This window comes from Candoia aspera, chromosome 3 (assembly GCF_035149785.1).
Source record: "Candoia aspera isolate rCanAsp1 chromosome 3, rCanAsp1.hap2, whole genome shotgun sequence".
Taxonomy (NCBI): domain Eukaryota; kingdom Metazoa; phylum Chordata; class Lepidosauria; order Squamata; family Boidae; genus Candoia; species Candoia aspera.
Genome location: NC_086155.1, coordinates 107,260,797 through 107,288,784, shown reverse-complemented (window position 1 = coordinate 107,288,784; position 27,988 = coordinate 107,260,797). Strand labels below are relative to the sequence as shown.

The window sequence follows — 27,988 nt, the reverse complement described above, 5'->3', positions numbered from 1 at the left end:
TTGTTAGTTGCTTTCCTTTCAGCACTTCTTTCTTCTGGTTCCAAATGTCCTGTACTGTATATGGCAGTTGGGTCTGGGCTACCCAGTGAGACCTCACTATTCCCATCCCTACCCCAGGAAGCAGCTCCTGGTGTTATGTCACGTAAGTCCAATTGCTTTTTAGACTGAGGCCCATGTGCACACTGGCAAGCAGGGAATACATATGGTCACAATTCAGTTCAGAAGAAAGCAGTACAAATGTCTAACATTTTCAATGCAATCCAATGCTCCCCTCTTCAAAGTGGCCCTTTCATAAAATTACTGTCACCATGTGTAATAATATTCCTGTCAGCCAATATGAACCATTGTGCAATAACTAATTCTCTCTGGTATCTGGGAGAACCTTAGCTGAGACTATTCAGCCTATAACTCAATATGCCTCTTTATTAAGAGACTTTTCTCTGCTGTAATTCACTGTGACATGTCCCTTTAATCATAGATTTCTGAATTTGGTTCTAGATTTTACTCTGAGGGATTGGCAACAAACAAAGCTGGAATCAATTTGTGGCCCTGACACACTCTAATTACAAAGTCACATTTGTGGCTGAGGATGTCATGTGGCAGAACTGAAGGAAGGAGTTTTTTTTAATGAATAAATGAATGGCTTGTTGTAATTGGCAGTTTTGGAATAAAACGCTGCCAAATAAGATTATGGATCATCCCTATTACACTTTATTGCAATGATCTAGGCAGTTTAAATCCAAAGTTTCGGCATAAGGTTTTTCTGAGTAAACTAGGAATTAGAGGCACACTGAGATAACTAATTTCTGTGGTGAGAGAGAAAGCTTGGAAAATAAAATAGCAGATTATTAGCAATGTCCTTGATGACAGGTAGCCAGACAAACCACAGGATGGCTGGGAAGAGAGGCTATTTCAGAAGAATGGCATGTTGTGAGATAGAAGAGAAGGGAGCATATTTGGTCATCCTAATAATTGTTTTCTGAAGCTTCCCTCAGCAGTGCTTCTGGCTGGAACATTTATTGCACAATCCAAACATTGTTTTGGATTAAATAATTTTAAGGTAAGATGGAGAAAAATAGTGTCATATTTACTGTTTGTGTTTGCTAATTTTTAAACAATTGCACATTGATTTGATTCTGGACTCTCTCAGTTCAGACCGCCCAGCAGTTGTATTTTTTAGAAAATAGTTTTAGTGATTGTCATCAGGTGACCTTACTGTAGAATCAAGAAAGGAAATTTGAAAGAAAAATATGTATGTTAGAAAAGTAATCAGAGCCAGTCTGATATAGTGGTTAAGGTACCAGGCTATAAACCAGGAGACCCCGAGTTCTAGTCCCTCCTGAGGCACAAAGCCAGCTGGGTGACCTTGGGCCAGTCCCTCTCTCTTAGCCCAAGGAAGGAGGCAATGGCAAATCACTTCTGAAAAACCTTGCCAAGAAAACTGCAGGGACTAGTCTAGGCAATCACCAGGCGTCAACACTAACTCAAAGGCGCATGCTCACACACACTGTCCATACTGGCTACAATTTCACCTGAATCTGAATGGGTCAGGGCAGACCAAAATGGTACATAAGCTTTAGCATCCTTCTTAGCGTCCAACTTATTGCCTTCCAGGTATGTTGATATGACATGTCTGTAGATTCCAAGCTCTATGCCTGAAATATATTTTATTAGCTAATAAAACAAACTGGAGCCAGTTAAGGGAAACAATCTTTTCCAGCAGCATTGGCTAGGGCTACCAGATCTGGGTTGCAAACATCCAGATGATCATTATATGGCAGCAAGAACATATACTGTAGAGACATTGTCTGAAGCATAAAAGTGTTGTGCAAATTTGACCCATCATTTGAGGAAGCAACTTAGTAGAACTGCCCAAACTTAGAGAAGCCCAATGCAATGGTTTTGCTTCAGAAGAATCATTCTGTTGAGGTTTTCCTACTAACAGATTAAGACTGCTATATGTGCCTAATCATTTTGGCCGGGTGAAAAGGTTGCAAGTGATTGTCTCCTCTCACGTGCTTCATGCAAATCACCTGGGGGGGGAGGAAACCTGCCCGGACTTGTTCTCACTTCCTCTTTTCCCTCTGCCGGCAATGTAGGCGAGCAAGGCTTGCTCCAAAGGGAGCTAAGTCCTTTAAATATGTTTTGTTTTTGTTTTTGCTTTCTGTAAATAAATTATTTTTATAGAAATGCTTGGTGTGTGACTTTTTTGACCTCTCCTGGGCTAAAGGCTTTCCCAGCATCTGCCAACAGGTTATGTGCCCAGTAAAACAGCCCAGTAAAACCCAGAGAGAAAAGAGAGATCAACTCCACACCTCATGCACAATTTAAAGGCAGGTAGCAAAGACCTGTGAAGATTTTCTTTGGAGCCACCTGGAGATTTTCCAGCAACTGCTGGTCTGCAGGACAAAGAAGCCAGCTGAGGTGACTTGCAAAAAGAAGGAAGAAGCCATGGCTACCTCCCAGCCCTCAGCGATGCCTCTGGAGCGCCTATCAGAGACCAACTATTTGAATTGGGCCCTGAAGATGGAAATGTATCTTCGCAGAGAGGATCTTTGGCTGCCAATTGGTGAGCAAAACCCCTCAAATCCCAGTGCTGAATGGCTGAGACAGGATGAGCGGGCTAGAGCCACCATTATCTTGGGAGTTGAGGACAATCAGCTAGTCCACGTGCGAGGCATGCAGTCTGCAAAGCAACTTTGGGACGCTTTGAGAGACTTATATGTAAAGGCAACAGCAGGGATTAAAGTTATTCTGACGAAAAAGCTGTACAGAGCCTACCTTGCAGAAGGAGATAGCCTTCCTGAGCACCTGCATTATATTCAGCAGCTGTTTGTTGAGTTGCAGGAGAGAGGAATGGAATTTACACCTCTCACAAAATCATATATCCTCCTGTCCTCACTAAATGAAACGTGGGACACGCTGATTTGTACCCTGGAGGCTATGCCTGAAGCAGACCTCACCCCATCGTATGTTACACAGCGCTTACTCGCTGAATGGGAGAAGAGAGAGGAAAGATTCCCCCCCATCTCTTCTGGAAAGCTGCAAGACCAGAAAATGAGGGAAAAGAAGGGAAAGGAACCTGAGGCCACAGCGCTAGCAAGCCAGCGATGCTTCACTTGTGGTTCAGCTGGACATTTGCAAAGAGACTGTGCCATGAGACCCAAGAGTAGAAAGACAGAGCAGAAGAACACAAGGGCAACACAGAAGAAGGCTCTTCAGACAACCCAAATTGCACAGGTTGCTGAGAAGGGTAATTCTGATGTATGGGTGTTAGATTCTGGGGCCAGTTGTCATTTATGTAATTGTAAAAGCTCTTTTGTGTCACTGTCTAAAACTGAAAGACAAAGTGTATCTTTGGCTGATGGGTCTGTGACCAAAATTATGGGACAAGGTAACTTGTATTTATCCTGCTTAGGAGAAACTGTAAAAGGTGTGTTGTATGTGCCAAATTTACAATCAAACCTTTTATCTGTGGCACAATTGGCTGCAACAGGGTATATCATAACATTTAAGAAAAATGGTTGTGAGATACGAAAAAATGGGAAATTGTGTGCTACTGGTATGTTAAAAGACTCCTTGTACATTGTGCAAAATGCAAGGAAGCCAAGCTGCAAGGCTGCAGTTGGCAACACACCATATCATGACCAATGTGTACACCTGATGCACAGGAGATTTGGTCATGCTAATTTCAAGTATATAGCACAAATGCCACAGCTGTGTGCTGACCTAAAGATAAAACCCTGTGATAAATACTTAGACTGTGTAGTTTGCAAAGAATGCAAAACACTAAAAGCTCCTGTGAGTAAGCACAGTGACAGAGTTACAACTAGACCTTTGGAAATTGTACACTCTGACATTATTGGTCCTTTTGCTCCAAGTCTTGGACAAGCAAGGTATGCAATGACCATCATTGATGATTTCTCAAGATACACATTTATCTACATCTTAAAACATAAAGATGAGGTATTTGAGAAATTTAAAAGTTTTGTGACATGGGCAAATGGAAAATTCCCTAGGCCTGTATCTGCAGTACAATGTGATAGAGGAGGAGAATACCTTTCTCACAAATTCAGAAGGTTCCTAGTGGAAAAAGGGATAGAACAAATTCTTTCTAACCCGTACACCCCTCAGCAAAATGGTGTTGCTGAAAGAAAGGGCAGAACCTTGCAAAATGCGATGGAATGCATGTTAACAGATTCACGATTATGTTTTAAGTACTGGGGAGAGGCAATATCGACTGCCACTTATGTTCAGAACAGGTTGTATAACCCTGTGATTCAGGACACTCCATTCCATTTGTTTTATGGTGTGAAACCAAAGGTAAACCATCTTAGAGTGTTTGGTAGCACTGCTTGGGTTCATATTCCAAAACAACAGAGAAGGAAAGGAGGCCCCCCAACAAAGAAAGCCATCTTTGTTGGCTATGAACAAAGCCAGAGGAGCTACAGGTTCATAATGGGAGAGAAATTAATAATTAGCAAAAGCGCTTCTTTTGCTGAACAAAACTGGGGGAGATTAAATTCTAGCTCTCCAGTTGAACTGACCACCACAAGAGAACAGCAAGGACTTGCTGATGGTGATCTTTTGCCTGATGAGGACATTAAACCAGAAAAGCAAACTGAAGATCTGTCTGATGAGACAGATGCTTCTCAGGAAAGTGATAGTCAAAATTTAAGCCCTGTATTACCTCGCAGATCTCAGAGGAGTAATAAAGGCGTTCCTCCATCATGTTTTCAGACTGAAACAGTAAAGGCTTTTCACATATTCACAGAACCTGAGTCTTTAGAACAAGTGAATGCTTTACCACCTGAGATTGCACAAAATTGGCATTCTGCCATGCAACAGGAATTAGCATCCTTGAAAGAAAATAAAACATGGAAACTGGTAAATCTACCTCCCAATGAACGCTGTCTGGGTTGTAGGTGGGTTTTCAAACTGAAAAGGGATGCTGATGGCAAAATCCAAAAATATAAAGCAAGGTTGGTTGCAAAAGGGTTCACTCAAAGGAAAGATTTAGACTTTGACAAGACTTTTGCACCAGTTACTAAAGGTGAATCAATTAGATTACTGTTAAAAGTTGCTGCACTCAAGGGAATGTCAGTTAACCACTATGACATTCAAACTGCATTTCTCTATGGTGATTTAGACCACAGATTATACATGCAGCAACCCCCTGGCTATGAAAAAGGGGAGAATCTAGTCTGTGAACTGCAGAAGTCAATCTATGGGTTAAAACAAGCTGCTAGATCCTGGAACCAAAAAGTAGATGAAAAACTGCAGAATTTTGGTTTTGAAAAAGGAAAAGCAGATCCCTGTGTATATATGAAGAAGGACAAACAAGGCTGTATGTATCTGTGCATTTATGTTGATGATTTGCTGCTGTTCACATCAACAGAAAAACAAAGGCTTGATTTTGAAGCCTGCATGAAAAGCCATTTCACATTAAAAAGCCTTGGAATTATAACAACCTAGGTTTGGAAAAACACAGGAAGAAGGATGGTAGCTTTCTGTTGAACCAAAGGGGAGATAATGGTAAAGTAATGTGAATGGAAAGACATATAAAGGTGTCAGAGAAGATTGGTTATGCATCTTAATCTGTAGTGTTAAAAGGGGAGTGTTGAGGTTTTCCTACTAATAGATTAAGACTGCTATATGTGCCTAATCATTTTGGCCGGGTTAAAAGGTTGTATTAGATTGTCTCCTCTCACGTGCTTCATGCAAATCACCTGGGGGGGGGGGAGGAAACCTGCCCAGACTTGTTCTCACTTCCTCTTTTCCCTCTGCCGGCAATGTGGGCAAGCAAGGCTTGCTCCAAAGGGAGCTAAGTCCTTTAAATATGTTTTGTTTTTGTTTTTGCTTTCTGTAAATAAATTATTTTTATAGAAATGCTTGGTGTGTGACTTTTTTGACCTCTCCTGGGCTAAAGGCTTTCCCAGCATCTGCCAACACATTCTACATATGCTGCTGCTTCTAATAAATAACCCGGAGTAGAAACTAATAGCCTATTCTTATATATGCCAACAAGTGCATCTCATTAAATTCATTCAGATTACAAGAATAATCCAAACACAGCAGAATTTTCTTCTGCGTACAAAATGTAATATATCCATGGAATTGTCAGCCTCCTTTCAGGGTATGTACTTAGAGCTCAAAGGAAACTTCCATTTTAGAAATGACCAGGTAGCACTTTTCTCTTCCTTCTGTCCAGGAAAAGAAATTACGGTGGTTGCAAAGTTGTAAATTTGCAATGAATAATCAATTTTGGACTGGCCCCAGACAAAGTTGCACAGTGGAACTAACTTCGTTTGAACCGAGCATCCTGGATAAGGGTGCAGGTTTGCTGGATTTTAACAATTCAGATAGTAGGTGGAAACCTGTGTTGTCAAAGCAACAAGAATTAACCAACACAAACCAACCCTTTTTTTCTGCCAGCTCAAATGATTTTTACTGTGCAGATAAATGAAATAAATAGTGGCCTTCACAAACAAATACACATTTATACACAGAGCTTCTTAACTGCTTCAAACTTCCATCCCTTATCTCACACCATTGGCTAAACTTAATCGTTGCTTTGTTACATGATCTTCCCCTTTAGACACCTTTGCCTTACAGATAGTCCTCAGGTTACAACCATTCATTCAGCAACTGTTCAAAGTTATGACAGCACTGAATGAGAGGGAGTTACGACCAATCCTTGGAGTTCTCGCTATTGCAGCGTCCCCATGTCACATGAACACAATCTGGGTGCTTGGTGCCTAGCTCGAGATTTCTGATGTTCCCTGCCAGCTTCCCACAGGCAAAGTCAGTAGGGAAGCCATCAGGAAGTCAGAAGTCGCTCCTGCTGCTTTTTCACCTGCCTGCACTCTGTAGTGCCTGCCCGTGGCATCCCCACACTCTCCATGGCACCTGTGTACCCACCCGCACTCTGGAGTGCCTGTCTGCAGCATGCCCCTGTGGCATCCACTGGCCTGCTTGCCTGGGACTCCTGCCTCTTCCCGCTTAAGGACCCGTGTGGTCCTGGGGTTATGACAGCAACCGGGACTGCCGGGATTGCCATTGCTAAGCAATGCGGTCATGTGATGTCATGCTTTATGACAGCATTGCTTAGCGATGGAAATTCTGGTCCTAATTGCCATTGTAACCTGAGGACTACCTGTACCTTCACTTCTGCTCAAAGCTTAGAGAGGAGGGTGGAAAGAAGTCCTAAATTTCTTGGAAAGCTAGTGCCTTGGTCATGCTTCTTCATGTTGTTACTCCTGGTCTGTCTTTTCCAATGCAGCTCCAGTCCTATTGCTAGCCACTCCATTCCACAGATCTTTCTTCCTGATTTGATGCACCTCAGTCATATACCCCTCCTTCCTCCAGGAATCCTCTCTCCAACTTTGTTGCTTGCTTCCTCCAGCAGGTTCAGTCCTTGATGCATGCACAGCACCTCCAACCCATGCAGAAACACACAGCATAAACACAAAACCCCTTTGCCTGACAAAGCTTCACCTTATAAATCTTGCACTAGAAGGCGGAACGGCTTGCTCAGAGGGGTCTTAATTAAGCCAGGGGCCTTCTGGTGGTTTATGTGACACTCTTCATAGGTTTGGCAAACAGAAGAAACTGAACCTTGAGACAAACTATAATCCAAGCTCAGTGCCACATGCATGATTAAATGCTCCCTTGAAAGCACTCCAAAAAAAGGCTTCCTCTCAAACCTACTTCCTGCACATAGTAATCTATTTTGCCAAAGACCAAAGAGAAGCGTAAGTTACATGCTGTAAGGGAGTATGTGTATTTCATATGCAAGAAGCAAGGGATTGCTAAAGTGCATTCTGCCAGGATAACCTATGCCCGATGATTCTCTTCTATGTCTAGATCAGCTCTTGATCAACTCCCCAGTGAGGATTGCCAGGAATTGCTGGTGCTTGTTACCTGTGGCATGTTCCAGCCCTCTGTGCTCGAACCCGGGTCCTGGACAGCAGACTTGTGGTTGTCCTGACTTTCGGCTGCTGCTCTGTAACACCAGGTCAATAAACAACAAGGCCCCCCTCATATGTGACTTGATCACAGAAGAGGGGGCAGACCTGGCGTGTATTACTGAAACCTGGCTGGGTGTGGAAGGAGGTGTTGCTCTTTCGGAGATATGCCCGGCTGGGTTTCGAGTCGCATCAGCCCCGACCTCAGGGCAGGGGAGGAGGGGTGGTTGTTGTCATCCGAGAATCCCTAGTGGCCGTCAGGGGTCCTGCTCCACAAGTGGCCAGGTGTGAGACCCTGTTCTTCAAGCTGGGTTCTTGAGAACAGTTGGGAGTACTGCTACCGTACCAGCCTCCCTGCTGCGTAGCAACCTCCCTGTCTGAGCTGCTGGAGGCCGTCTCAGGTTTGGCAGTGGAGTTCCCCAGCCTTATGGTGTTGGGGGACTTCAATCTGCCTTCCCTGGGGCAGGCCTCGGAAGCAGCCCGGGAGTTCATGGCTACCATGGCAGCCATGGGCCTGTTCCAAATTATTCAGGACCCGACTAGAGACAGTGGCCTCACCCCGGACCTAGTTTTCTTGTCAGAGCAGTGGCAAGATGATCTGAGGGGAGAATTACAGATTTCCCCTTTGTCATGGTCGGATCATGCCCTGGTGGCCTTGAGATTCTCTCGTGCTGCCCCCCCCTCCACAGGGAGGCAGGACCTATTCGATTGGTCCGCCCCCGGTGACTGATGGACCCAGCTGGGTTTCAGAGGGAGCTGGGGGTTATACCCGAGTCTCTCCTGCATGGTCCAGCGGAGGCCCTGGCTGCTGCCTGGAATAGGGAGACGGCCGGAGCCTTGGACAGGATTGCACCTGTGCGGCCTCTCTTGCCCACCCAAACTTGGCACTCCCCGTGGTTTACGGAGGAGCTGAGGGTTTTGAAGAGGGTTAAGAGATGCCTAGAGCGCCGCTGGAGGAAGACAAAAGCCGAACCTGACCTAACACAAGCTAGAACCGCGATTAAGGCCTACCTTGTGGCGGTAAGAGCGGCGAAGCGCCAGTACTTCTTCGCTCTTATTGCACCTGCAGAATGCCACCTGGCAGCCCTGTTTAAGATTACCCGATCCCTTTTAGGGAAAGGGGAGTCAGACTTCCATCTACAGGGCCGTGCAGAGGAATTTTCGGGGCACCTGCAGGATAAAATCACTCGGATTCGGACCGAGTTGGACTCCAAGCATGAGACAGAGTCGGAGGAGATACCCAGGGAACGTACTTACCAGGTTATCTGGGACCAGTTCGATCCTCTTGAACCCAAGGAAGTGGACAGGATTCTTTGGACTATAAATGCTACCACGTGCCAATTAGACCCATGCCCCTCCTGGCTGGTGAAAGCAGCACAGGAGGTGACATGTGGCTGGGTCCAGGTGATGGTAAACACATCCTTGAGAAAGGGGGTGTTCCCAGCAGCCTTTAAGGAAGAGCTGGTGTGCCCCCTCCTCAATAAACCATCGCTGGACCCTACTATACTGGACAATTTTCGCCCAGTCTCCCACCTCCCCTTTTTGGGGAAGGTGGTTGAGAAAGTGGTGGCTTTGCAGCTCCAGAGGATTCTGGATGAAACGGATTATCTAGACCCCTTTTAGTCAGGTTTCAGGCCCGGTTATGGGACGGAAACGGCATTGGTCGCACTTATGGATGACCTCTGGTGGGAGTGAGATGGAGGCAGTGCATCCATCCTTGCTCTTCTTGACCTCTCAGTGGCTTTTGATACCATCGACCATGGTATCCTTCTGGACCGACTTAGGGAGTTGGGGGTGGGTGGCATGGTTCTGTGCTGGTTCACCTCCTTCCTCCAAGATCAGTCCCAGTCGGTGTTGATAGGGAGCAAGAGATCCGGCCCGCGGCCCCTCCTTTGTGGGGTGCTGCAGGGTTTGGTACTCTCTCCGCTCCTTTTTAACATCTACATGAAACCACTGGGCAAGATCATCCATCACTATGGGGTGAGGTATCATCAATATGCAGAAGATACCCAATTATACATCTCCATCCCGGGTGAAGTAAGTGATGCTGTGGCCACCCTTTCTGAGTGCCTGGGGGCTGTGGGGGCCTGGATGGGGGACAACAGGTTGCGGCTGAACCCGGGGAAGACGGAGTGGCTGTGGATTAATGGCTCCTCAATTTCTGGGAAATTGTCATCTTTAGTTCTGGATGGGGTTGCACTGCCCCAGACAGACCCGGTGCGTAACTTGGGGGTCCTCCTGGACTCACGGCTCCTGCTCGAAGAGCAGGTGGCAGCCATGGCTAGGAGGGCCTTTGTGCAACTTCGTGTTGTTATGCCCCTTCCTGGAGCGAGAGGCCTTTCGAATGGTCACTTATGCCCTGGTTATCTCCCATATAGACTACTGCAATGAGCTGTACGTGGGGCTACCCTTGAAGAGTATACGGAAGCTACAGCTGTTGCAAAATGCAGCTGCGTGGGCGATCTTGGGTTTCCCAAGATCAGCACACGTCACTCCTTTGCTCTGCGAGCTGCATTGGTTGCCAGTATGCTTCCGGGTCCAATTCAAGGTGTTGATTATCACCTTTAAAGCCCTACATGGCATGGGTCCAGGTTATCTAAGGGACCGTCTCCTCCCCATCACATCAGCCCGTCCCACCCGGTCGTGTAGAGAGGGCATGCTACGGACCCCGTCTGCAAGAGAACTCCATCTGGCGGGGTCCAGGAGGCGGGCCTTCTCTGCAATAGCACCTGCCCTTTGGAATATCCTTCCCCCGGAAGTGAGATTGGCTTCCGCCCTCCTGGACTTTAGGAAACAGCTAAAGGCCTGGTTCTGTAATTATGCCTGGGGCGGGAGGGAGAGTAGCCATTCTTGGGGATGGTTAGTTTCTTAGCAGGACCCAGCTCTGCCTGCAAATCATAAAGAACTTTTAGCCATCGAGGCTTTTATTATATTTATTATATTTGTATTATAGTGTTTTATAGTTTTATAGTTTTATCTATGTTTTATTGTAAACCGCCCAGAGTCCCTTTTGGGAGATGGGCGGTGATAAATTTGATTAATAAATAAATAAATAAATTTCCTGCAATCTTTATAGAATCTAGACAATAGCTTTCATGTTGTTTATCTCATCTTTCTTTTTCCCCCCAATTTAGCCTTGCTGTTCTTATAACTGCAGAAGCAAGATGGGAATGTGGATTTCTTTCCTGGGGATTCTGATGCACTGCTTGTTCCTGGAGGTCCTGACACAACTGCCTGCTCAGCCCCAAAACTGCTCTGACCAAAGCCAGAAGATCAGCTTTAGTCACTCATACAAGATTAATGTGCCTGAGTCCGTTCAGTTCAAAGTGGAACCAAATCCAGGGCCTCTCCAAGACAACAACTACATGTTGTTCTCTAATGGTGAAGGGGATGAGGGCGAGGAGCAAAACATTATATTCAGGCATAACATTCGGCTGCAAACTCCCAAAGGAGACTGTGAAGTCCTTGGACAGCTCAAAGCTTTGCTGGAAAGACTAGAAAAGTTAGAGCTAGAAGTGGTACATCTGAAAGGGATCTGTAACCCTGAAAGATGTTGTGGAAGAGGGCAAGGTGAGGAAGCTCTCGGTATAACCTGTTGGCTGTGTTTTGTACCCTATCAGGTGCCTGACAATTGCCCTATGTCCCCAGGCAAGTGGCACCATCAAACGCTGGCTGGCTTGCCATCCACGGATGGTGACCCAGGTTCAGCTTAGTGGGCTCCCGATTGTGGAGGTCCTATAAACAATTTTATGGGGTCGTCTTGTGCAATTTCATGGAGTCGTCTTATGCAGATTTACCCCCTACCCAGTAAAATTCCTGTCATCATTTTATCATTATGGTTAAAAGCAAAGCAGCAATATTGTATGTGATACTTTAAGGGGAGCAAAACAAAGACAGCTTTTACCTCAAGGTGCTTCTCACCTAAAACTGGAGCTCATACATGTAAACAGGGTGTCAGTGTTCATTATTCTTTTTAAGGTTCTTTTTAGGTCAGTTGGAATCTTGGTGCCCATGTGTCTTTGTCTTCCATTTTCCTCCTATGTTCTGGACCTCTTGCTGGACAGGAGTGTCATCCTGCAGCGGCCATGGCACTTTCATCCAAGAGATCTGTGGCTGCCACTGCGAGGAAGGCTGGGAAGGCCAGGACTGTTCCCAACCCACGTGCCCAGGAAACTGCAGCAGTAACGGGCGCTGCGTGGATGGCCAGTGTGTTTGCAATGCCCGTTACACTGGTGATGACTGCAGTCAGCTCCTGTGTCCTGAACACTGCAGTGGAAATGGGATCTGTGTCAATGGGGTATGTCAGTGTTACCAGGACTTCACTGCAGATGACTGCAGTGAGAAGAGATGCCCTAAAGACTGCAGTGGCAATGGATACTGTGACAGTGGCGAGTGCTACTGTGAAGATGGTTTCACAGAGCTAGACTGCTCTAAAGGTAAGAGCCTTTCCCTGGCTTTCTACACAAAGATTACCACTTGAGGTACCTCCAGATGAAGATGTCATTGGACAGCCATTCTGCCATTGGCCTCATCAACGCACCATGTCTGGAAGTGGGGAGGCAGAATCTCATCTGAACCTCTCCCAACTTCCTCCTCATTGCATGCAAGGTCAGGATAGCTTTTTTCTTTCTGCCTTTCTTTTTATCAGTTAAGTCAATATGAGAGTGACTAGAGAAGCCCAAAATACTGAATAACTTTTGGAATACTATTTCACTATCGCTTCTCAGCCTTTTGGCTAAGATCAAGTGTAGTATCTGATTAGTTTTAGTGTCTTGAATTCATCATTTCAAATACTGAACTGTGTTTTGGACAGAGCCCTCTCCATGCATGGGCCTCAGGCAAGTGCTCCTGTTATCTCCTCTCAAGCTTTGTACAAGTCACTGGTTCTTCTTCAGTCAAATAGCTTTATGGGGGAGTCTTGAAAACATTGTTTTCCAGCAATCCTTCCATCTTTTTAAAATATCATAAGCAAAGAAAATCCATTATAGTGTGAAGAAAAAGTATGAGTAGCTGTACAATATCTTTTGGTTGCACTAGGAGCCATTGGTTGAAAAGTTGCCTAGGTTGCAGTCACTAGATTCTCAACCTAGATAAATCTACTCCTGGCTGAGTAAACAAGAGGGTGAACTTGATGTTTTCACTGTAAACCACCAGGAAACTTTTCAATTCTAGCAGTACATAAGCAAAGTAAGTACGGGAGGTAGGTAGGTAGGTAGATAGATAGATACTGTAGATGAGAGAGAGAGGGAGAGAGGGAGAGGGAGAATCATATCATGGTCACCAGTCTGATTCTAGCAGGCTGATAGAAGAGGCTAAAATTAATTATATGCAGAGGCCACAGCCCTTGGTTGGTATCCTCCTGGTTCCTATGGGAGTTGATCTTTAAGTGGATGGGCAGCAGTGGTTGGATGATGCATTTGGGCTTTTTCATTCCAATTTCTATTGGGTACTTTTTCTTCAAGACCTGGTACTTGCTTGTTACTGAGTGATTACTGTTTTGACAATAGATATATGGGCTAGTATAGAGTCAGTTGCTACTACCCTGCCCAGGATGAGTTTTTAATAACTCCTCACTTGTTACTCTATACGGATTTTCCTGAATACAGGTCCATGTGTCATAGGATCCTAGAGCTGGAAGAAACCATTTAGGTCATCAGGTCCAACCCCATGCTTAGTGCAGGAATCCGAACTAAAGCATCCCAGAGGGATGGTTTAGTAACCTCTTTTTGAACACATTCAGTGGAGGGGAGACAGTCTAACTGTCTGAGTTCACAGAACACAGAAAATGTATGAACCGCCAATCCACAGTGCTGTCTGGGTTAGAACAAAACACTGAGCCACAAACTGGCAAAGCTTGTAGCCTAACAATTTGTCTAAACCCAGCCCATGTGAATTGCATGATTAAGTCAGACAACACTGAACACCTGTATTCTCCTTTGAAAGGATGTGAATATTGCCTTGATGAAATTAGATACAACACACTGTTGTCCAGTAACAATCCCACCACAACAAAACAAGGGAAGAACAAATTCTTTCCTTTGCACACAGATTATAATCACATGGCAGTTGGGAACTCTGTAATTTGGCAACAATGAAAAAAAAGAAGGGACAACTCTCCCAGGTTTGGGAGATCCTTCACTCCAAATTACAAATGTTACCTTTTACATTTTTAATACACACACAGAATAAAAAAAGAAAGAAATTTTAAAAATCCACAAAATCATACATCTGTCTTATAGACAAAGCAAAGTTGCCCTATTGTATATTTTCAAACTAGTGATACGTTATTCAGCTTCTTCAAAAAAACAATAAGTCTTGTAGAACAAAATTAATACATGAAATAACTTCTGTCTGAAAGAAAGCCACTACTGTATAACATACAGACTATGTTATAGGAATATTTTGTTAGAATATTACATGTAATATTTACTCAGGGTTGTTTAGATTTCAAACACCATTAGGCCAATTTGGCCATATGCTTAGATTCCAAATATTGCCATGATATAATAAGTGAGGACTTTTTAAGTTAGAGACAGAACTGCACAAAATTAATGCAAAAGCTTCAAAGCTATGTGTGTAAGTCCTGCCTTACTGGGATATTAAATAGCTGGACAATTTATAAAATGATGGCATGACCCAAGTGATCTGGCAGGGCAAAAATGAAGGTTGAACTGTTGACCCCCATTCATAAAACTGCAGAGATGAATTTTTTGCTTAGCCTGCACTTTGTGCTTGCTATCTATGAATTTTAAGAAGTGATCGGCATATTGACTTTAATCTTTAACAAAATGCTTCCTATATTTAGTTATATTGTTCTGCCTTTTTTTCTAATAGGAATTTTGGGTAACTATAGAAATAAAAAAATAAAATTGGTGGAGAACTAGTGCCATAAATGAAAAGGCCCTTTTTGTTTGCTTGCCTGTTGAAATTTGCTTTTTAGGGGACCCAAAACAGATCTTGGATATTGAACAGAATAGTTATTACTGCTGCTACTGTTTACCAGGGACATAATCTGCCAGAAAGTGCTCTCCAATCTCTGCTGCAATGAACTGGGAACTCTGATTAATTTGCCATTGGATTTGTGAATAGGAAGTATATTATCCCTTATTTAAAAGAGAGCAACTGAGTTCTTCAACAGTGCCAATTTTTCTTCTAATCTATCTACTTTTCTAAATGTTGTAATGGTACATAAAGTCACATAATGGACTCTTACTTAGCATGTCAATATTTATTGAACCATCAAGGATTTTAACTGCCATCCTGAAGAAAGAGTGTTTCTAATCTTTACTTGGGTAGTCCTAGGAAGGCAAAATGCAATGAAGACACAGTTCCTATATTCTTAAAGGAAGATACAGAAATCTAAAACATTTCCTCTTTTCTATAGTTAAGTTACCTGTGGGTTCCTTGCATTTAATCAAACATTTTGCTTGGAACAAGGAAGCCTACTTTCTCAGTGCGGTTTCCCAAATCTAAGCCTCACTCAGAACTTAAATTGCTATTTGTCCAGCAATGGAAAACACATAAAAATATATTTTACTGTAGGGGTTACAATCACTTGAGGGACAACTAAATTGAAAAATGGCTCCAAGTTAAGTTTAGAATCCTTCATGGCTTTTTTTATGACAAGAGAGGGAGATACCATCTATCAAATTTGGAAACTGAAAACCATATTAATGCAGCTTGAAATGGGTAGATTTTACTAGATCCCAGATCTGCACTTCATGTCTGATGTAGAAATCCATATTCTGAAGGAACTGGACACCTTATTGCTTAATGCATGAAAAACAATGGCAGCAAATACTTATTGCCAACACTTGTGCTGGTAAAATATAAAAAATTGAGAAGCTGTAGCCCATACACTGCTGAGCAAATCATGCAGACAAATCGAAACATGCTATGCCTTGTTCAACTCACCGCGTGCATTACTTTAAAATCTTCCCTTTATTTCCCAATAGTGCTTGCTCCATGGAATGTCCGTCTCCTTAAAACCACAGAAAATTCCCTAGCCATTGGATGGGATAAGATGACAGATGTGGACTATTACCTCCTCAGCTACTTTCCTGTTGGGGAAGAGCCCTCGGTGAAGCAAGTACAGGTGACTAAAGATCAGACAAGTTACAAGATTCTGGGTCTGCTTCCTGGCACAGAATATATAATTACACTTCGCAATGTAAAGAAGGACATTTTCAGCGAACCGGAACTCCTGCAAGGTAGCACAGGTAGGAGCACTGCAATTCTCTTTCCATTATCCCTGGACCTGCAGGGTCTTGCACGATCAACAGAAGATTAAGACTTTGAAAAACTAATAATGGAAACACTGTTCCTTAAGGAAATGGTGCCTTATATGAATTATGGTTGTCTGAATGAACAAACGTCTGAATGCTATTGCTAATAGTTCATCCCAACTTGTGTGAGACTAGTACGCTAAAAAAAAAAAAGGAAAGTAGCTGATAGCCAGGGATCAGCTTAAGAGATGTTTCCATTAACTCTCTTTGCAATGTTTTTATCTTCTTACTTAATTTATCTTCTTCATATTTCTGCTTGATTGGTTCCGCTCCATAGCCAAAGCGAGGCCAGAGGGTACACCCCCACTGACTGGAGCAACATTTCACCCCACTAAGATTTTCTTTTGGGGAAAATTGTTTGTACAGCCATGCCATGTCAGTGGCAGCTTCTCTCTGAAAAACAACTATTTGTTTAAAGACAAGAACTACTCTGATTAAACAATATAGGGGATGGTGCTGATGTTCCCTCTGAATCCAGTTTCCTCAAGATTTCTCCACAGTCTGGGTAGCTTTTTTCATGATCACAGCTACCCAAGAAAGACTGAAGTCAGGCATGAGGAGTAAATATCCATGGCCTAAGTTAGTTTCCCCTGCAGCTTGTAAGCTTCTTTCCAACCACACTTTTCCCAAGGTCCCTTCTCCTATCCCCAGGTTTAGAAAAGGCAAAAACTCATCACTAAGGATCAGAAATGAAACCTTTCCTTCCATCCAGTAAGACTTTAACACAATCCGCACTGATGATCATGGAGATTGTTTTGATACCTGTTGTATATGGAAGCACTTTGTGGGGGAGAGAGAATCTCAGGAAACGGGAAGGACAAAACTTCCCCTACGCAATGCTGTGGATCACACTAAAAAATCATGCCTTCAGTCAAATCAGTGTTTAAAACAAAGAGCCTTTGTCATGTATGCAGGCTCTTTTATAGTCTTATTGTTACTGGGGACTTTTGAGGAAGAAAGGGCTAATCCCCCCTCCAGTACACTAAATCCTCTAAAAGATGACCCTCTCATGCTGCAATCAGACATTAAAATAATCCTTAATATTAGAGGATATTAAGGATTATTTTACTATTTACTAGTACTATTTTAAAACCTACTTGCCATTGTGAGGATTTGCAGTAACGTGTATGCCCATTTGTACAGAATGTCTGTGTATGGTTCTGAACAAGGGTTGGGGAAGCTACTCAGTGAGGCAGCTCTGCCCACTTTACCTGTAGACAGGTGTGTCTGCAAGGGGTGATGGTAAAAAAAAAAAGTCAAGATGGCGTCTGTGTCCACAACCTCAAAGCCCCACCCCTTTTTCTATGTGTTTTCTGTACCTGACAGTTAGGCCTAATCAATTTAGTACGATGCATTCGGTGGGTGAGATGTACAGTACTTCTTCACATATATAAGAATAACCTATTAATACTACTTCAGACTTCACACACACACATACACACACAGATAGTCCTGCCTGAAGGACTATCTCTGATGGCACGCAGGCTCAGCTAAACTTGCCACTAGTTGGTTGTGTTCCCCTGACATAAGAGATCCTGGGGGGTGGGGTTGAATGAGGAGCAATTCACCTAAAACAGGGGCAAGGCTTTGATCACATAGTTGTGGCCACCATTTTGACTCCTTCAGATACCCACATCTCTAAGAATCAATTATTACAACTTTCTAATATTATGGGTAAGAGGCAAAATATATGCTAATCATTTAATTACTAGCATTGATACCAAATTTACTTTTAGGACAACTTTTATATTGCACCATTTTTTTCTTTTAAACTTATATAAATGGGTGTTTTTATTTTATACTGTATTACTACCCTTTGTCTCTATATTTCATTTTAAGCAGCTGGCCTGTAATAAAGCATATCTGTCTACCTGTAAACTGATGCTGTCTTAAGAAGGTCTGTGCTCCTCAAGATTACCTATAGTGTTGTGATCTTCCTAAGAAGGAGGCCTAACTCAACTGCTGATGTGGCCCTAATTTATCCTAAAACTGCATGTGTGTTTTTTAAATTGAAGAATGATCATTGAATGTAAACTGAATGTATGATAGTATCAATACATAAAGGATCCAAGAGGGAAAATGGAAACAAATATAGTTATATTTATACAGATATATTCAGGAGAGTAAGCATGACTTTTGAAAAAGTCTGTCTTTGGTTGCTGCAGTGATGCAAAGCACTTACTGACTTGCAGAAGATGACTGCCATTTATAAAGGCACAGGCCCCACCATGGTAGCAGAAGCTGTAGGCTAATACCAACATGCTTTGTGGAAAAACCACTATCGGATTTTGGGAAAGCTCCAAGTGTAAATGTACCACTTTGTTTATCATAGCTAAGTGATTGCATAATTCTCCATACTAAAAATGTCCTTATAATTAATACTCAGAAAAGAAGATTGGCTGTTATAGTCCTGTTTCCTCATTGTCAGTGTTCATTTTAGATGTGTCTGCCATTGGGCCTATCTGGGTGACAGAGGAGACTGAGAACTCATTGGAAGTGGAGTGGGAAAATCCGGCAGCAGAAGTGGATTACTACAAACTGAGGTTCAGCTCTCTGCCTGGGGAGGAGAAGGAAGTGGTGGTTCCCAAAAGCAATGATGCCAAGAGCAGATATATCATCACAGGTAAGCAATTAACTGGTCAATGTGTGCTTATCCAGAATAATGGCAATAAAGTTGTTCATCTGGTACCATTGCAGCATATAAGAAGTTGGCAGAGCAATTGCATGACTGAAAAAGGCTTTTGTTTTCCAAGATTGGGATCTTGTCTGTTTATGTTTTACTGACTTGTTATGTGCTTTCCATTTCTGCGATATAGGTTTAATTTCCTTGGAAAGGAAGCCCCAAGCAAGGGGTTAGGCCTTCTTTTTGAGTAGTGAGCATATCTGGAATTCTGAGAGGGCACTTCTGCAGCATGTCGAACCTGGAGTCTTCACCTATTCACAAAATGCAAAGTGCACTCCTAACAGGCAATCATAAACCACCCATTGAGCACCAAGTACATTGCTGCAGATACTTTCCAGCCCCTTCTGGCAATCTACGACGGCAATTTTTACTCTTCCTTATTGTTTTTAGGCCCACTTCTTGTCAAAGCAATAAGCTGCAAGCTCCCATAATTTTTCTTTTCCTAAAAATGCTTCTGGAGCCCAGAAGAATTTCTGTAAATAAAGATGATCCTAGAACTTGGTGCTTTGCTTTGCTGCATACCAACCTTCAATTGTTACTGTTATTATTTAATTAAAATAATACAACTTCCCCCCCCCTCCCCAAGCATTCAGTCAGGCAGGGAGACGGGTGGACCCTAAAGGGTGTGCTTAGGAGCACCATTTCGCCCACTCCTGCATTAGAAGCTTATGATATTTTATATAGGTTAGAGCACAGAACATAGATGAACGCTGCACCAGCTAGATGCCCTGAGACAAACTTGATTTCCAAAGAAGCAGCTTCTAAATGCTTATAAAATCAAAATCTGGGTCTTCCTTTCTATCCAATTTGAAAATGTTATTTTCTCTTTTTCTTTTTCCCTTTTTTTTCTTTCCAAGGCAGCTATATTAGATAAAAATAGAGCCATTTTTCTTCCAGATCCAAAGGATAACTGCAGAATTTCCTCCCTAGTGACTGCTAATGTATCTTAAAAGCATAAAATCACTGTGGCAATGCAACTTGTTAAAGTTGATACATTGGTACAGTGATGGCTTGGTAGGATGCTATAAGAACCTTCTCAACTTGCACCTAATCATGCACAAACATGCACCAACAGCCTTTTTTTCCTGCCATGTTCTCATTATGTTGTCTTTGTGTCATCCCCACCCTGTACCTGAGGAAGCTTAAAATCCTTCTTAGCTATTCCAGTTTGTAGCTACTGTTTTCCCTTTAAATGAGCAACAATCTGTGGCAGTTTTGCAGTGGGTGCAATATGAGATGCTTTGCTGTCCATCTGGTCTCTGCCAGCTTGGAGATCTGGAACAGCAGCTGAGATTTCAGGAGGTGCAGGATAAAGTGGGGAGAAAGAGCCATCTTGGCCTTTGTTGCTTAAAGGCACACATCTCCCCATGCCTGACCTCTGTTGTCCAAACTGCTTTTGAACAAGGGTTTAGTACTGTTCCAGAGTAGCACTAAACTTGACTCCAGATGAAGCTTATCAGCTGAAATTTAGACTCTCTTTTAAAACACCCCTACATGACACTTCCACAAAACTACTGGTCTAACCAAGTGTCAAAGTTTGCTTCTCCAGTTCCATCCCATGTTAAAAGGGTGACTGATGGATATTTTCTGCTGGTTGGTCATGTCTGATGGAAGGGGAGGAAAGCAAAACCAAGGGAATCCACTATTTTCTATCCTTAATATGCCTTGCACACCATGTGTAGGCACTGTGCCTGTGAACCTCAGTTCTACCCAATGTGTATATTTGTAAATAAAACACAAATTTTACAAGAGTCCAGAAGCCTTTTGTGACCTTCTTTAAAGGAAGCTGAGTCTGAGAAAATACTACAGCCTACAAACCTCTCAGTGCTCAGTTAGGCTGCATATAGGCTTAGGCCACTTAAAATTCACTAGAATGGAGACAGTTCAATAGTTGTGGTATTGCTACAGAAAAGGTCTGTCTTATGCAGCTATAAAGTGGAATATGCACCAAGGCCTGTGATGAAAAGTGCAGATTACAGCCATAGACTTACAAAACAATTTTTCATATAATCTGGAACAGAACAATTTAGGGCTTTACATCAACAGCTTGACTTGAGCTCAGAAACCAGCTGAAAAGTGATTGTTTTGACTGCTATATGTAGAACTAAGGGGAAATTTTATCTTTCCTCAGATATGATGTCAAAAGATTACTCTGGACATACAGTATTATTCAGGAAATGTAAAACAAGAAAGGATTTTAAAACTTGGCCCAATAAAACTTGCAGGAAAAGAAAACAAAGGTACAATTGTGTCTCAGAAAATTTTATCTTTTTTTCCCTCCCTTTCTTCTTTTCATAGGTTTGAAGCCAGGAATGAAGTATAAGATCACTGTCATATCTGTGAGAAATGAGGCTGAAGGGAAGCCGTCCTCTGTACATGGCTGGACAGGTATAAATAAAAGGCTTTCTTTGTAGCATAATGAAACCCTTACACAATTTCATAAGCACAGCTGCTACTGGTCTTCACCATTGTCACAGCAATCTGTCATACAGCTGGATCATCCTGAGACTGCCAAATGGCCCCCATTCTTTCCAATTGCCCTCTGCTGAAAGCTCAAGTCCAGAAAGAAACAACAGGCATGCCAGGAGGGAATGGGATTATCCCAACTGACTCCAATCCGAACCTCTATGTGTTGTTTGGTTGGTCTGCAGAGTCTTTACATGTATGGACTAGATGTGTGCATGTTCTCTAAGTGCCAAGGACAACCTGCACAGTATGTACTGTATATAGCTGTGTGCTCAAGGCTAGTCTCAGTATGTGAAGGTTGGGGGTATGGCCTGTCATGCGGTTCTGACACCTGCTCCCCCATATGTTGAATCTAGAGATATTTTAGCCACTTGAGCAGGACTTATATCAATGTTTCTATTTTTTTTGCCTTCCAGATTCCAGAGTTTTCAGTTAGCAAGGCCATTGGGGCAATACTATTTGAGATTAGTGTGGTCAGGAGGGCCTTTGCATAGATCCATCTTGTCTGCCAGTTGTGCCCTTTCCTTGACCAAGAGGCCCTTCAGATGGTCATTCATGACCTAGTCACTTCACAATTGGACAATTGTGAGCTGTCTGACAGCCTTTTGCCCTTCAATTTTTGATACAAATCCTAGGGAGAAACTTCCCCACCTCAAAGTTCATTGGCCTTGGGAGTTCTTTTTTTTTATATAAAGCTTTATTCATTTTCAAGATATTAAAACACATTATAAAGAATATAGAACAGATAGAATACAAATCTAAAAAAGAAACAAGAGAAACTAAAACAGTGCAAGAATAGACAAAAAAACACATAAGACAGGTGGCTTCTGACCTTCTCCAACACAGATATAAAAGTACATAAAAGTTAATCTCTTACTATTAATTAAACATTTAGTAACATTATTTCTCTAAAATCAAACCATTTAATCATCAAAACCCAAAATCAAAACTTCATTTATTTGCGTTACAAGCAAATAGTCCAAAAGTGGCTTCCAAATAAAAACAAATCCAGTTACAGTATTTTCTCTTATCCATGCTGTCAGTTTAGCCATTTGTGCCAGTTCCATTAACTTGATCATCCGATCCTCCATTAAGGAAATTTGTGCATCCTTCCACCTTTGAGCGTATAAGAGTCTTGCTACTGTTATTGTATATACGAACAGAGTTCCATGTTGCTTCTCAAACTGTTGGTCCATCAAACCCAAGAGAAACAGCTCTGGTTTTGTAAGTCCACTTTGAGAATCTTTTGAATAGTAATACATATTTGATTCCAGAATTCCTTAGCTTTTCTACAAGTTCACCATAAATGATAGAAAGTTCCTTCACCCTGTAAACATTTCCAACAAACATTTGATACCCCATTATACATTTTGGACAGCTTATCAGGAGTTAAGTACCAACGGTATATCATTTTATAAAAATTGTCTTTCAAAATATAATTCAAAGTAACTTTCATCCCTTTGTTCCATCTAGTCTCCCGTTGTTCAAGCATAATATTATACCCAAAATTCTTAGCCCATTTAATCATAAGTCTTTAACATATTCATCTTCTAAATTCAATTGCAACAACATTTTATACAGTTTCTTAATAAGATGCTCATCATTTGTACAAAGTTCCATTTCAAATTGTGTTTTTTCATGAACAAAATTATATACCTTCTTATTCAAATTAAACTGTTCTGACAATTGTGCAAAATTAAACTAGTGACAAATATGACCTTCTAATTCTAGTTGTTCCCTTGTTTTAAGTTTAGGTATCCCTTCAAAATTCAACAAATCTTCATATCTCAGCCAGCTTGGTTTGCCTACCATCTCTCTTCTAAAAAAAACTTCTTGAGGGGACAACCACATAGGTACATTAGGAGACAATATTGGTTTATATTTATTCCAAACCCTCAGTATGGCACACCTAACAAAATGATTTTTAAAATCTTTATTAACTTTAACTTTATCATACCACAAGTAGGTGTGCCACCCAAATTGGAGACCATGTCTTTCTAATTCCAATAATTTCTTGTCCTGGGAGCTTTATATTAATACCTTCCTACAGAAAGTCCCATACCAAAGGCCATGGTAGGTCTATTCACATTGCAGTCCCTGTGCCAATGGTTAAAATCAATGCATGGAGAGGAAAATGCGTCTGTGGTAGCAGGTCATGTTCCCTACTGCCATCTCTTCAATTGCTAGTCTGAAAACTAGAGAGTGGGCTTGTTGTGATAACCACCCTTTTGGCCTTCCAGCCAGCCCTTTGGAATCCAATTTAAAATGTACCAGAGATTAATCCAGGCTGTTTTGACTACTTCAGATTAGAACATCAGGATGTTATGAGCTCAGTCATGTTTATACATTTGTAATTTTTGGCTGGTTCATTTTTTGCTTCTGTGTGGGATAGCTACCACACTCCTGGCTTTGGAATAAAGGAGACCACAAGTTTGGCTTCAGAGTCACCCAAGAATGAGTTGTCTAGCATGACATCAGTCAGACAGCAGACTGCTGCAGCTGCAGGTTTGGGCGATGCAGTTTGGGAGAGCCAGTCTGCTGCTAACTGTATGATCCAAACAAATGACACTGTTGCTGTGAGCGAAGCTATACTAGTTACTTGTGGCTGGTGCATTTGAGAATAGCTTGATCAGAAGTGTCCCTTTTGCTGGAGATTTGAATTCGGCAGGAGCCTTGTTAGAGGATGTGCTTCTGAGAACATGCAGAGTGCTAAAAGGATACCAAATGATTAAGTAGCAGCAGGTCCTACTCAGAAAATAAAAAGTTCATGGTATAGTTGTCTTGGTTGCAGAATATAGCTTAGCCCAGCTATCAACGAATGCTAACAGACATTCCTTATATTCAGAGAGAAAGTTAGATTTATTAAGAAATACGTAAGATTGGAAAGCCTTATATTTCTCTAAACAGCATCTTAAAGGTCGTGAAATATAGGTCAGCAAGACAGAGGAAGTTCCCTTTCTCTGTTAACACAGAGATTCATTTAACTAACCATTGGCCAAATAAGAAGGAGACATAGGGACAGGATGATAGGAGGAGGAAAGAGTATTAGGTATGTTCTCCGCCTTAAGTTATTTATAAAAATAATAAAGGAGGGATTAAATAAATATAATAATAATAATAATAATAATAATAATAATAATAATAATAATAATAATGTGAAGACACTTTCCCTCATCTAGCTCCTGTCATTTGCCCCAGTGGTCAGAAGGCTTTTCAGTAGAAAGAGATGATGCTGTCTTCAATATATTTGCTAAGAACAGTTGTGGTTCCCATGGAATGTTTTCACAAGCAAAATGTTCCTTGAGATATTTGCAACCATTTAAGAACCAGGAAGGAGTTCTCTAAGACCAGTCCTTTATTTAAAAGAAATAGGTTCTCCCACCACACACTCCTGCAAACCAGCAAGGTAATCTGAAGAGCATCACATGCATACAGATGCTAAAAATACACACTGTCCAGCTGTATGAAAAAGAGATGATTGGAACCATTGCACCACAACTTCAAGATGTGTAAAATCTGTAATGCCTTGTCATCCATTATCCTGAAGGCAAGATCAGCAGGTGTGATCCGATATGTGTTGGGGAGAGTTGGGAGACATGGGCATGCCCCCAGGTTTTAATCACTACCCAGCGTTCACTACAACCATTCCCCTCTCAGCATCTGCCCTCTCCATAAGTACTTTAATTTCCTGAGTGTCTTTTGTATTGGACACCACCAGCCCTGTCTATTTTTGATACCAAAGTTCAAAGTAAAGTAAAAAAGAGTCTTACTGACTTTATTCTTTGTTCCAGTTACAGCCATCTCTGGTGGAAAAATGATGTTCCTTGTTTCTTCTGTTCTTCACCTATACTTGGTGATCTCTTAGCCCTGTACCCCTTACCCCAGCTATACCCCTATAGCTGCCAAGAGCTACATGGAAGAAAGGGCTAGGCACATGGCTTTAGGCCCAAGATGGAGACAGAGGAGAGCAGCATGCTTGCTGCCTCCTCAGTAGGTGGAAGAAGGAGGAAGAGAGAGAGGAAGTGGGAGTGGCAACAAACAACTTCCTCAACAAGCATGGAGAGTTCAGTCCTGGGAACAAACTCAATTTACATGCTAATGAGGCATGCCGGATTTGCCAGGACCTCCAACAGGCTCATGCCCTTGGCTAACTGGTGGGAAGAAAGGGTGCTCTTTGGATTGTATATCCCCAAGCATCAAAATGTTCTGAATTAGCCTTGACAAAATGGCTCCTGGAGGACAATGGACTTCTTGTCATAATTCAAATTTCTAATTCCTTCCTAGAAATCGATGGCCCAACTCATTTAGTAACTGACCGAGTAACAGAAAACACAGCTACCATTTCTTGGAATGGGGCCCAGGCTCCCATTGATGGCTATGTGGTGAGCTACACCTCAGCTGGTGGTGACACCAAACAGATATCCGTTGACAAGGACAAGAGAACCACTACTCTTATGGATCTGAAGCCTGGCATGGACTACACTATCCACATCTGGGCTGTGAAGGGAACTCAGCAGAGCAGAAGGGCAAGCACAGGAGCTGAAACAGGTACTCCATAGATATGAAATTATGAAATCTTCACAAGTTTCTTATTTTAGTTCTGTTCAGTGCATTCTTATTTTTATTTTATTTATTTTATATCCCGCCTTTATTATTTTTTTATAAATAACTCAAGGCAGCGAACATACCAAATACTCCTTCCTCCCCCTATTTTCGCCACAACAGCAACCCAGTGAGGTGAGTTGGGCTGAGAGAGAGTGACTGGCCCAAGGTCACCCAGCCAGCTTTTATGCCTAAGGTGGGACTAGAATTCACAGTCTCCTGGTTTCTAGCCTGGTGCCTTAACCACTAGACTAAACTGGCTCTCTACACTCTTCACTCTTCACTCCAGGATTTGAACAAGTAGCAGAGAGGAAAGTAGAGCTAGAGGTAGCAGTCCTACTCTTTCTCATAGCAGGGTCCCAAAAATAACAAGAGATGTCAAACTGAGCTTTTGTTGCTCATTTGCTAGTTTCTCTGTATTTGCCAGTTTTAATTACTGCCCTAGGCAGCTCATTTGAAGTCAAAGTCCTGAAGTCCATTGTTACTGTCAGACTGCCCAGGCTGATATATTTTACCTGCTGGCTGGTGATGTGCTGAAGTGGGGGTGGCAACAAAGCCACAGGAGAAAGCTAATTACCTTGCCTTTATTATGGCACCCTCACAAATTAGGATAACATGATTTGGCAGTGACTCAGAAGAGACATGATTGACACATGATAGGGATTGGCAGTAAGGATGGCAAATTTTATGCTGATACTGCTTTCTACCAACACATGAGCGGTTGCATAGCACTAATTCAGTAGTGGAAAAGGCCACTAGTTGCCTAAACATCACTTTTACATACAAGGAAGGAAAACATGATCCACCTCCTGAAGAGCAAGGGATCACCACAGGTGCTGATCATGGAATTGGCCCTCTATAAGGTGTTTTAGGCCAATTCCATGGAAAGACCACTCAGACAACCTCTGCCAAGTGGTTAGGTCATTTGAATGTTACTCTAGCCACACAGAAGCTGCTCTCAGAAAAGCAGACTCCGCATAACTTGACTAAAATGTCTCCAAATTATACAGAAATGTAAGTAATTATTTATAGTTTGAGAGAGCTCACCATGAAACTAGATGGTGGTGATGGCAAACCACATTGGTGCTCCCAGGGGAAAGAGGCAGAGTTGTTCACATTCAGCTGGAATTTCCTCCCTCTCCATCCATCAAATATCTACTATTTGCAGGTAGGAGCAGTTTGGAGTAACCTCAGCAGCTTCACCCCTGCTCTTGTACAGGAAAGAGGGTATGGCCTTGAGGGGCAGGAGGAAGAGTTGCTACCAAGACAATGGTTAGATAAAAGAGGTCTGAGTCCGGGGAAGAAATGTAACCTGAGAAAATGTCTCACAAAGACATTTGTGAGTTCTCACAAAGTTGTAGGGAGGGAGTCTTAACATTCAGACTTGAAAGATTCTGTTATTATATCTTTACAGTAACAGTAGTATTGGCTTACATGACTTTGGTTTCCTCGTCTGGTTTACGTTGAAGGGTTGAAATATACAACAAGGCCTGCCAGATTGCAGCCCATTTGGTTTAAGAAGTCTGCCAAAGGTGCTGTAAAGTGAATCTGTATTTCTTCCATGTTGTCCCAAGCAATGAGGCTTTCTCAACCCATTTAACATGGCACCAGGAACTGTTTCCAAGAAAAAGTTGGGTGTATGGGTGGATTCAGAGAAGGTTTCTAATTTTGTGGAGCTTTTCAGACCTTTGGAAGATTCGAAGTTATCAATGGTGCAGCTGACAGGAGAACAGTTTCCATGAGGAAAAGAATGCATGATGGGAGGAAGGGTATGTGGCAAGCAAATACGCTTGAAATGTGGGGAATACAAAATACTGATTCTTTGAGGATGCCCAAAGACTTCTTCGAAGTTTTAAGTGTGCCAGTGCTGGGGGTCCAGCAGCAAGTTCAACAGAAGACCCTGGATATAATCCACTGTGTGGGTGTGTCCCTTGTTAAGGACGTGGGCACGACTGAACTCCTGCAGGGGCAACTTGAATGCTAGA

General features: G+C 42.4%; 1 protein-coding gene and 1 pseudogene across 1 annotated transcript in view; both read left to right on the top strand.

Moving 5' to 3' along the window:
* Positions 1 to 11,131: 11,131 nt before the first annotated feature.
* Positions 11,132 to 27,988, top strand: part of TNN (tenascin N) — a 35,386-nt gene continuing 18,529 nt past the window's right edge. The window contains exons 1-6 of the mRNA XM_063299890.1: positions 11,132 to 11,537; positions 12,032 to 12,403; positions 15,923 to 16,186; positions 18,693 to 18,875; positions 21,234 to 21,323; positions 25,686 to 25,949. Coding sequence (XP_063155960.1) covers positions 11,132 to 11,537; positions 12,032 to 12,403; positions 15,923 to 16,186; positions 18,693 to 18,875; positions 21,234 to 21,323; positions 25,686 to 25,949 — 1,579 coding nt within the window. The remainder of the gene's footprint in view (positions 11,538 to 12,031; positions 12,404 to 15,922; positions 16,187 to 18,692; positions 18,876 to 21,233; positions 21,324 to 25,685; positions 25,950 to 27,988) is intronic.
* Positions 12,683 to 12,787, top strand: LOC134495071 (U2 spliceosomal RNA; annotated as a pseudogene).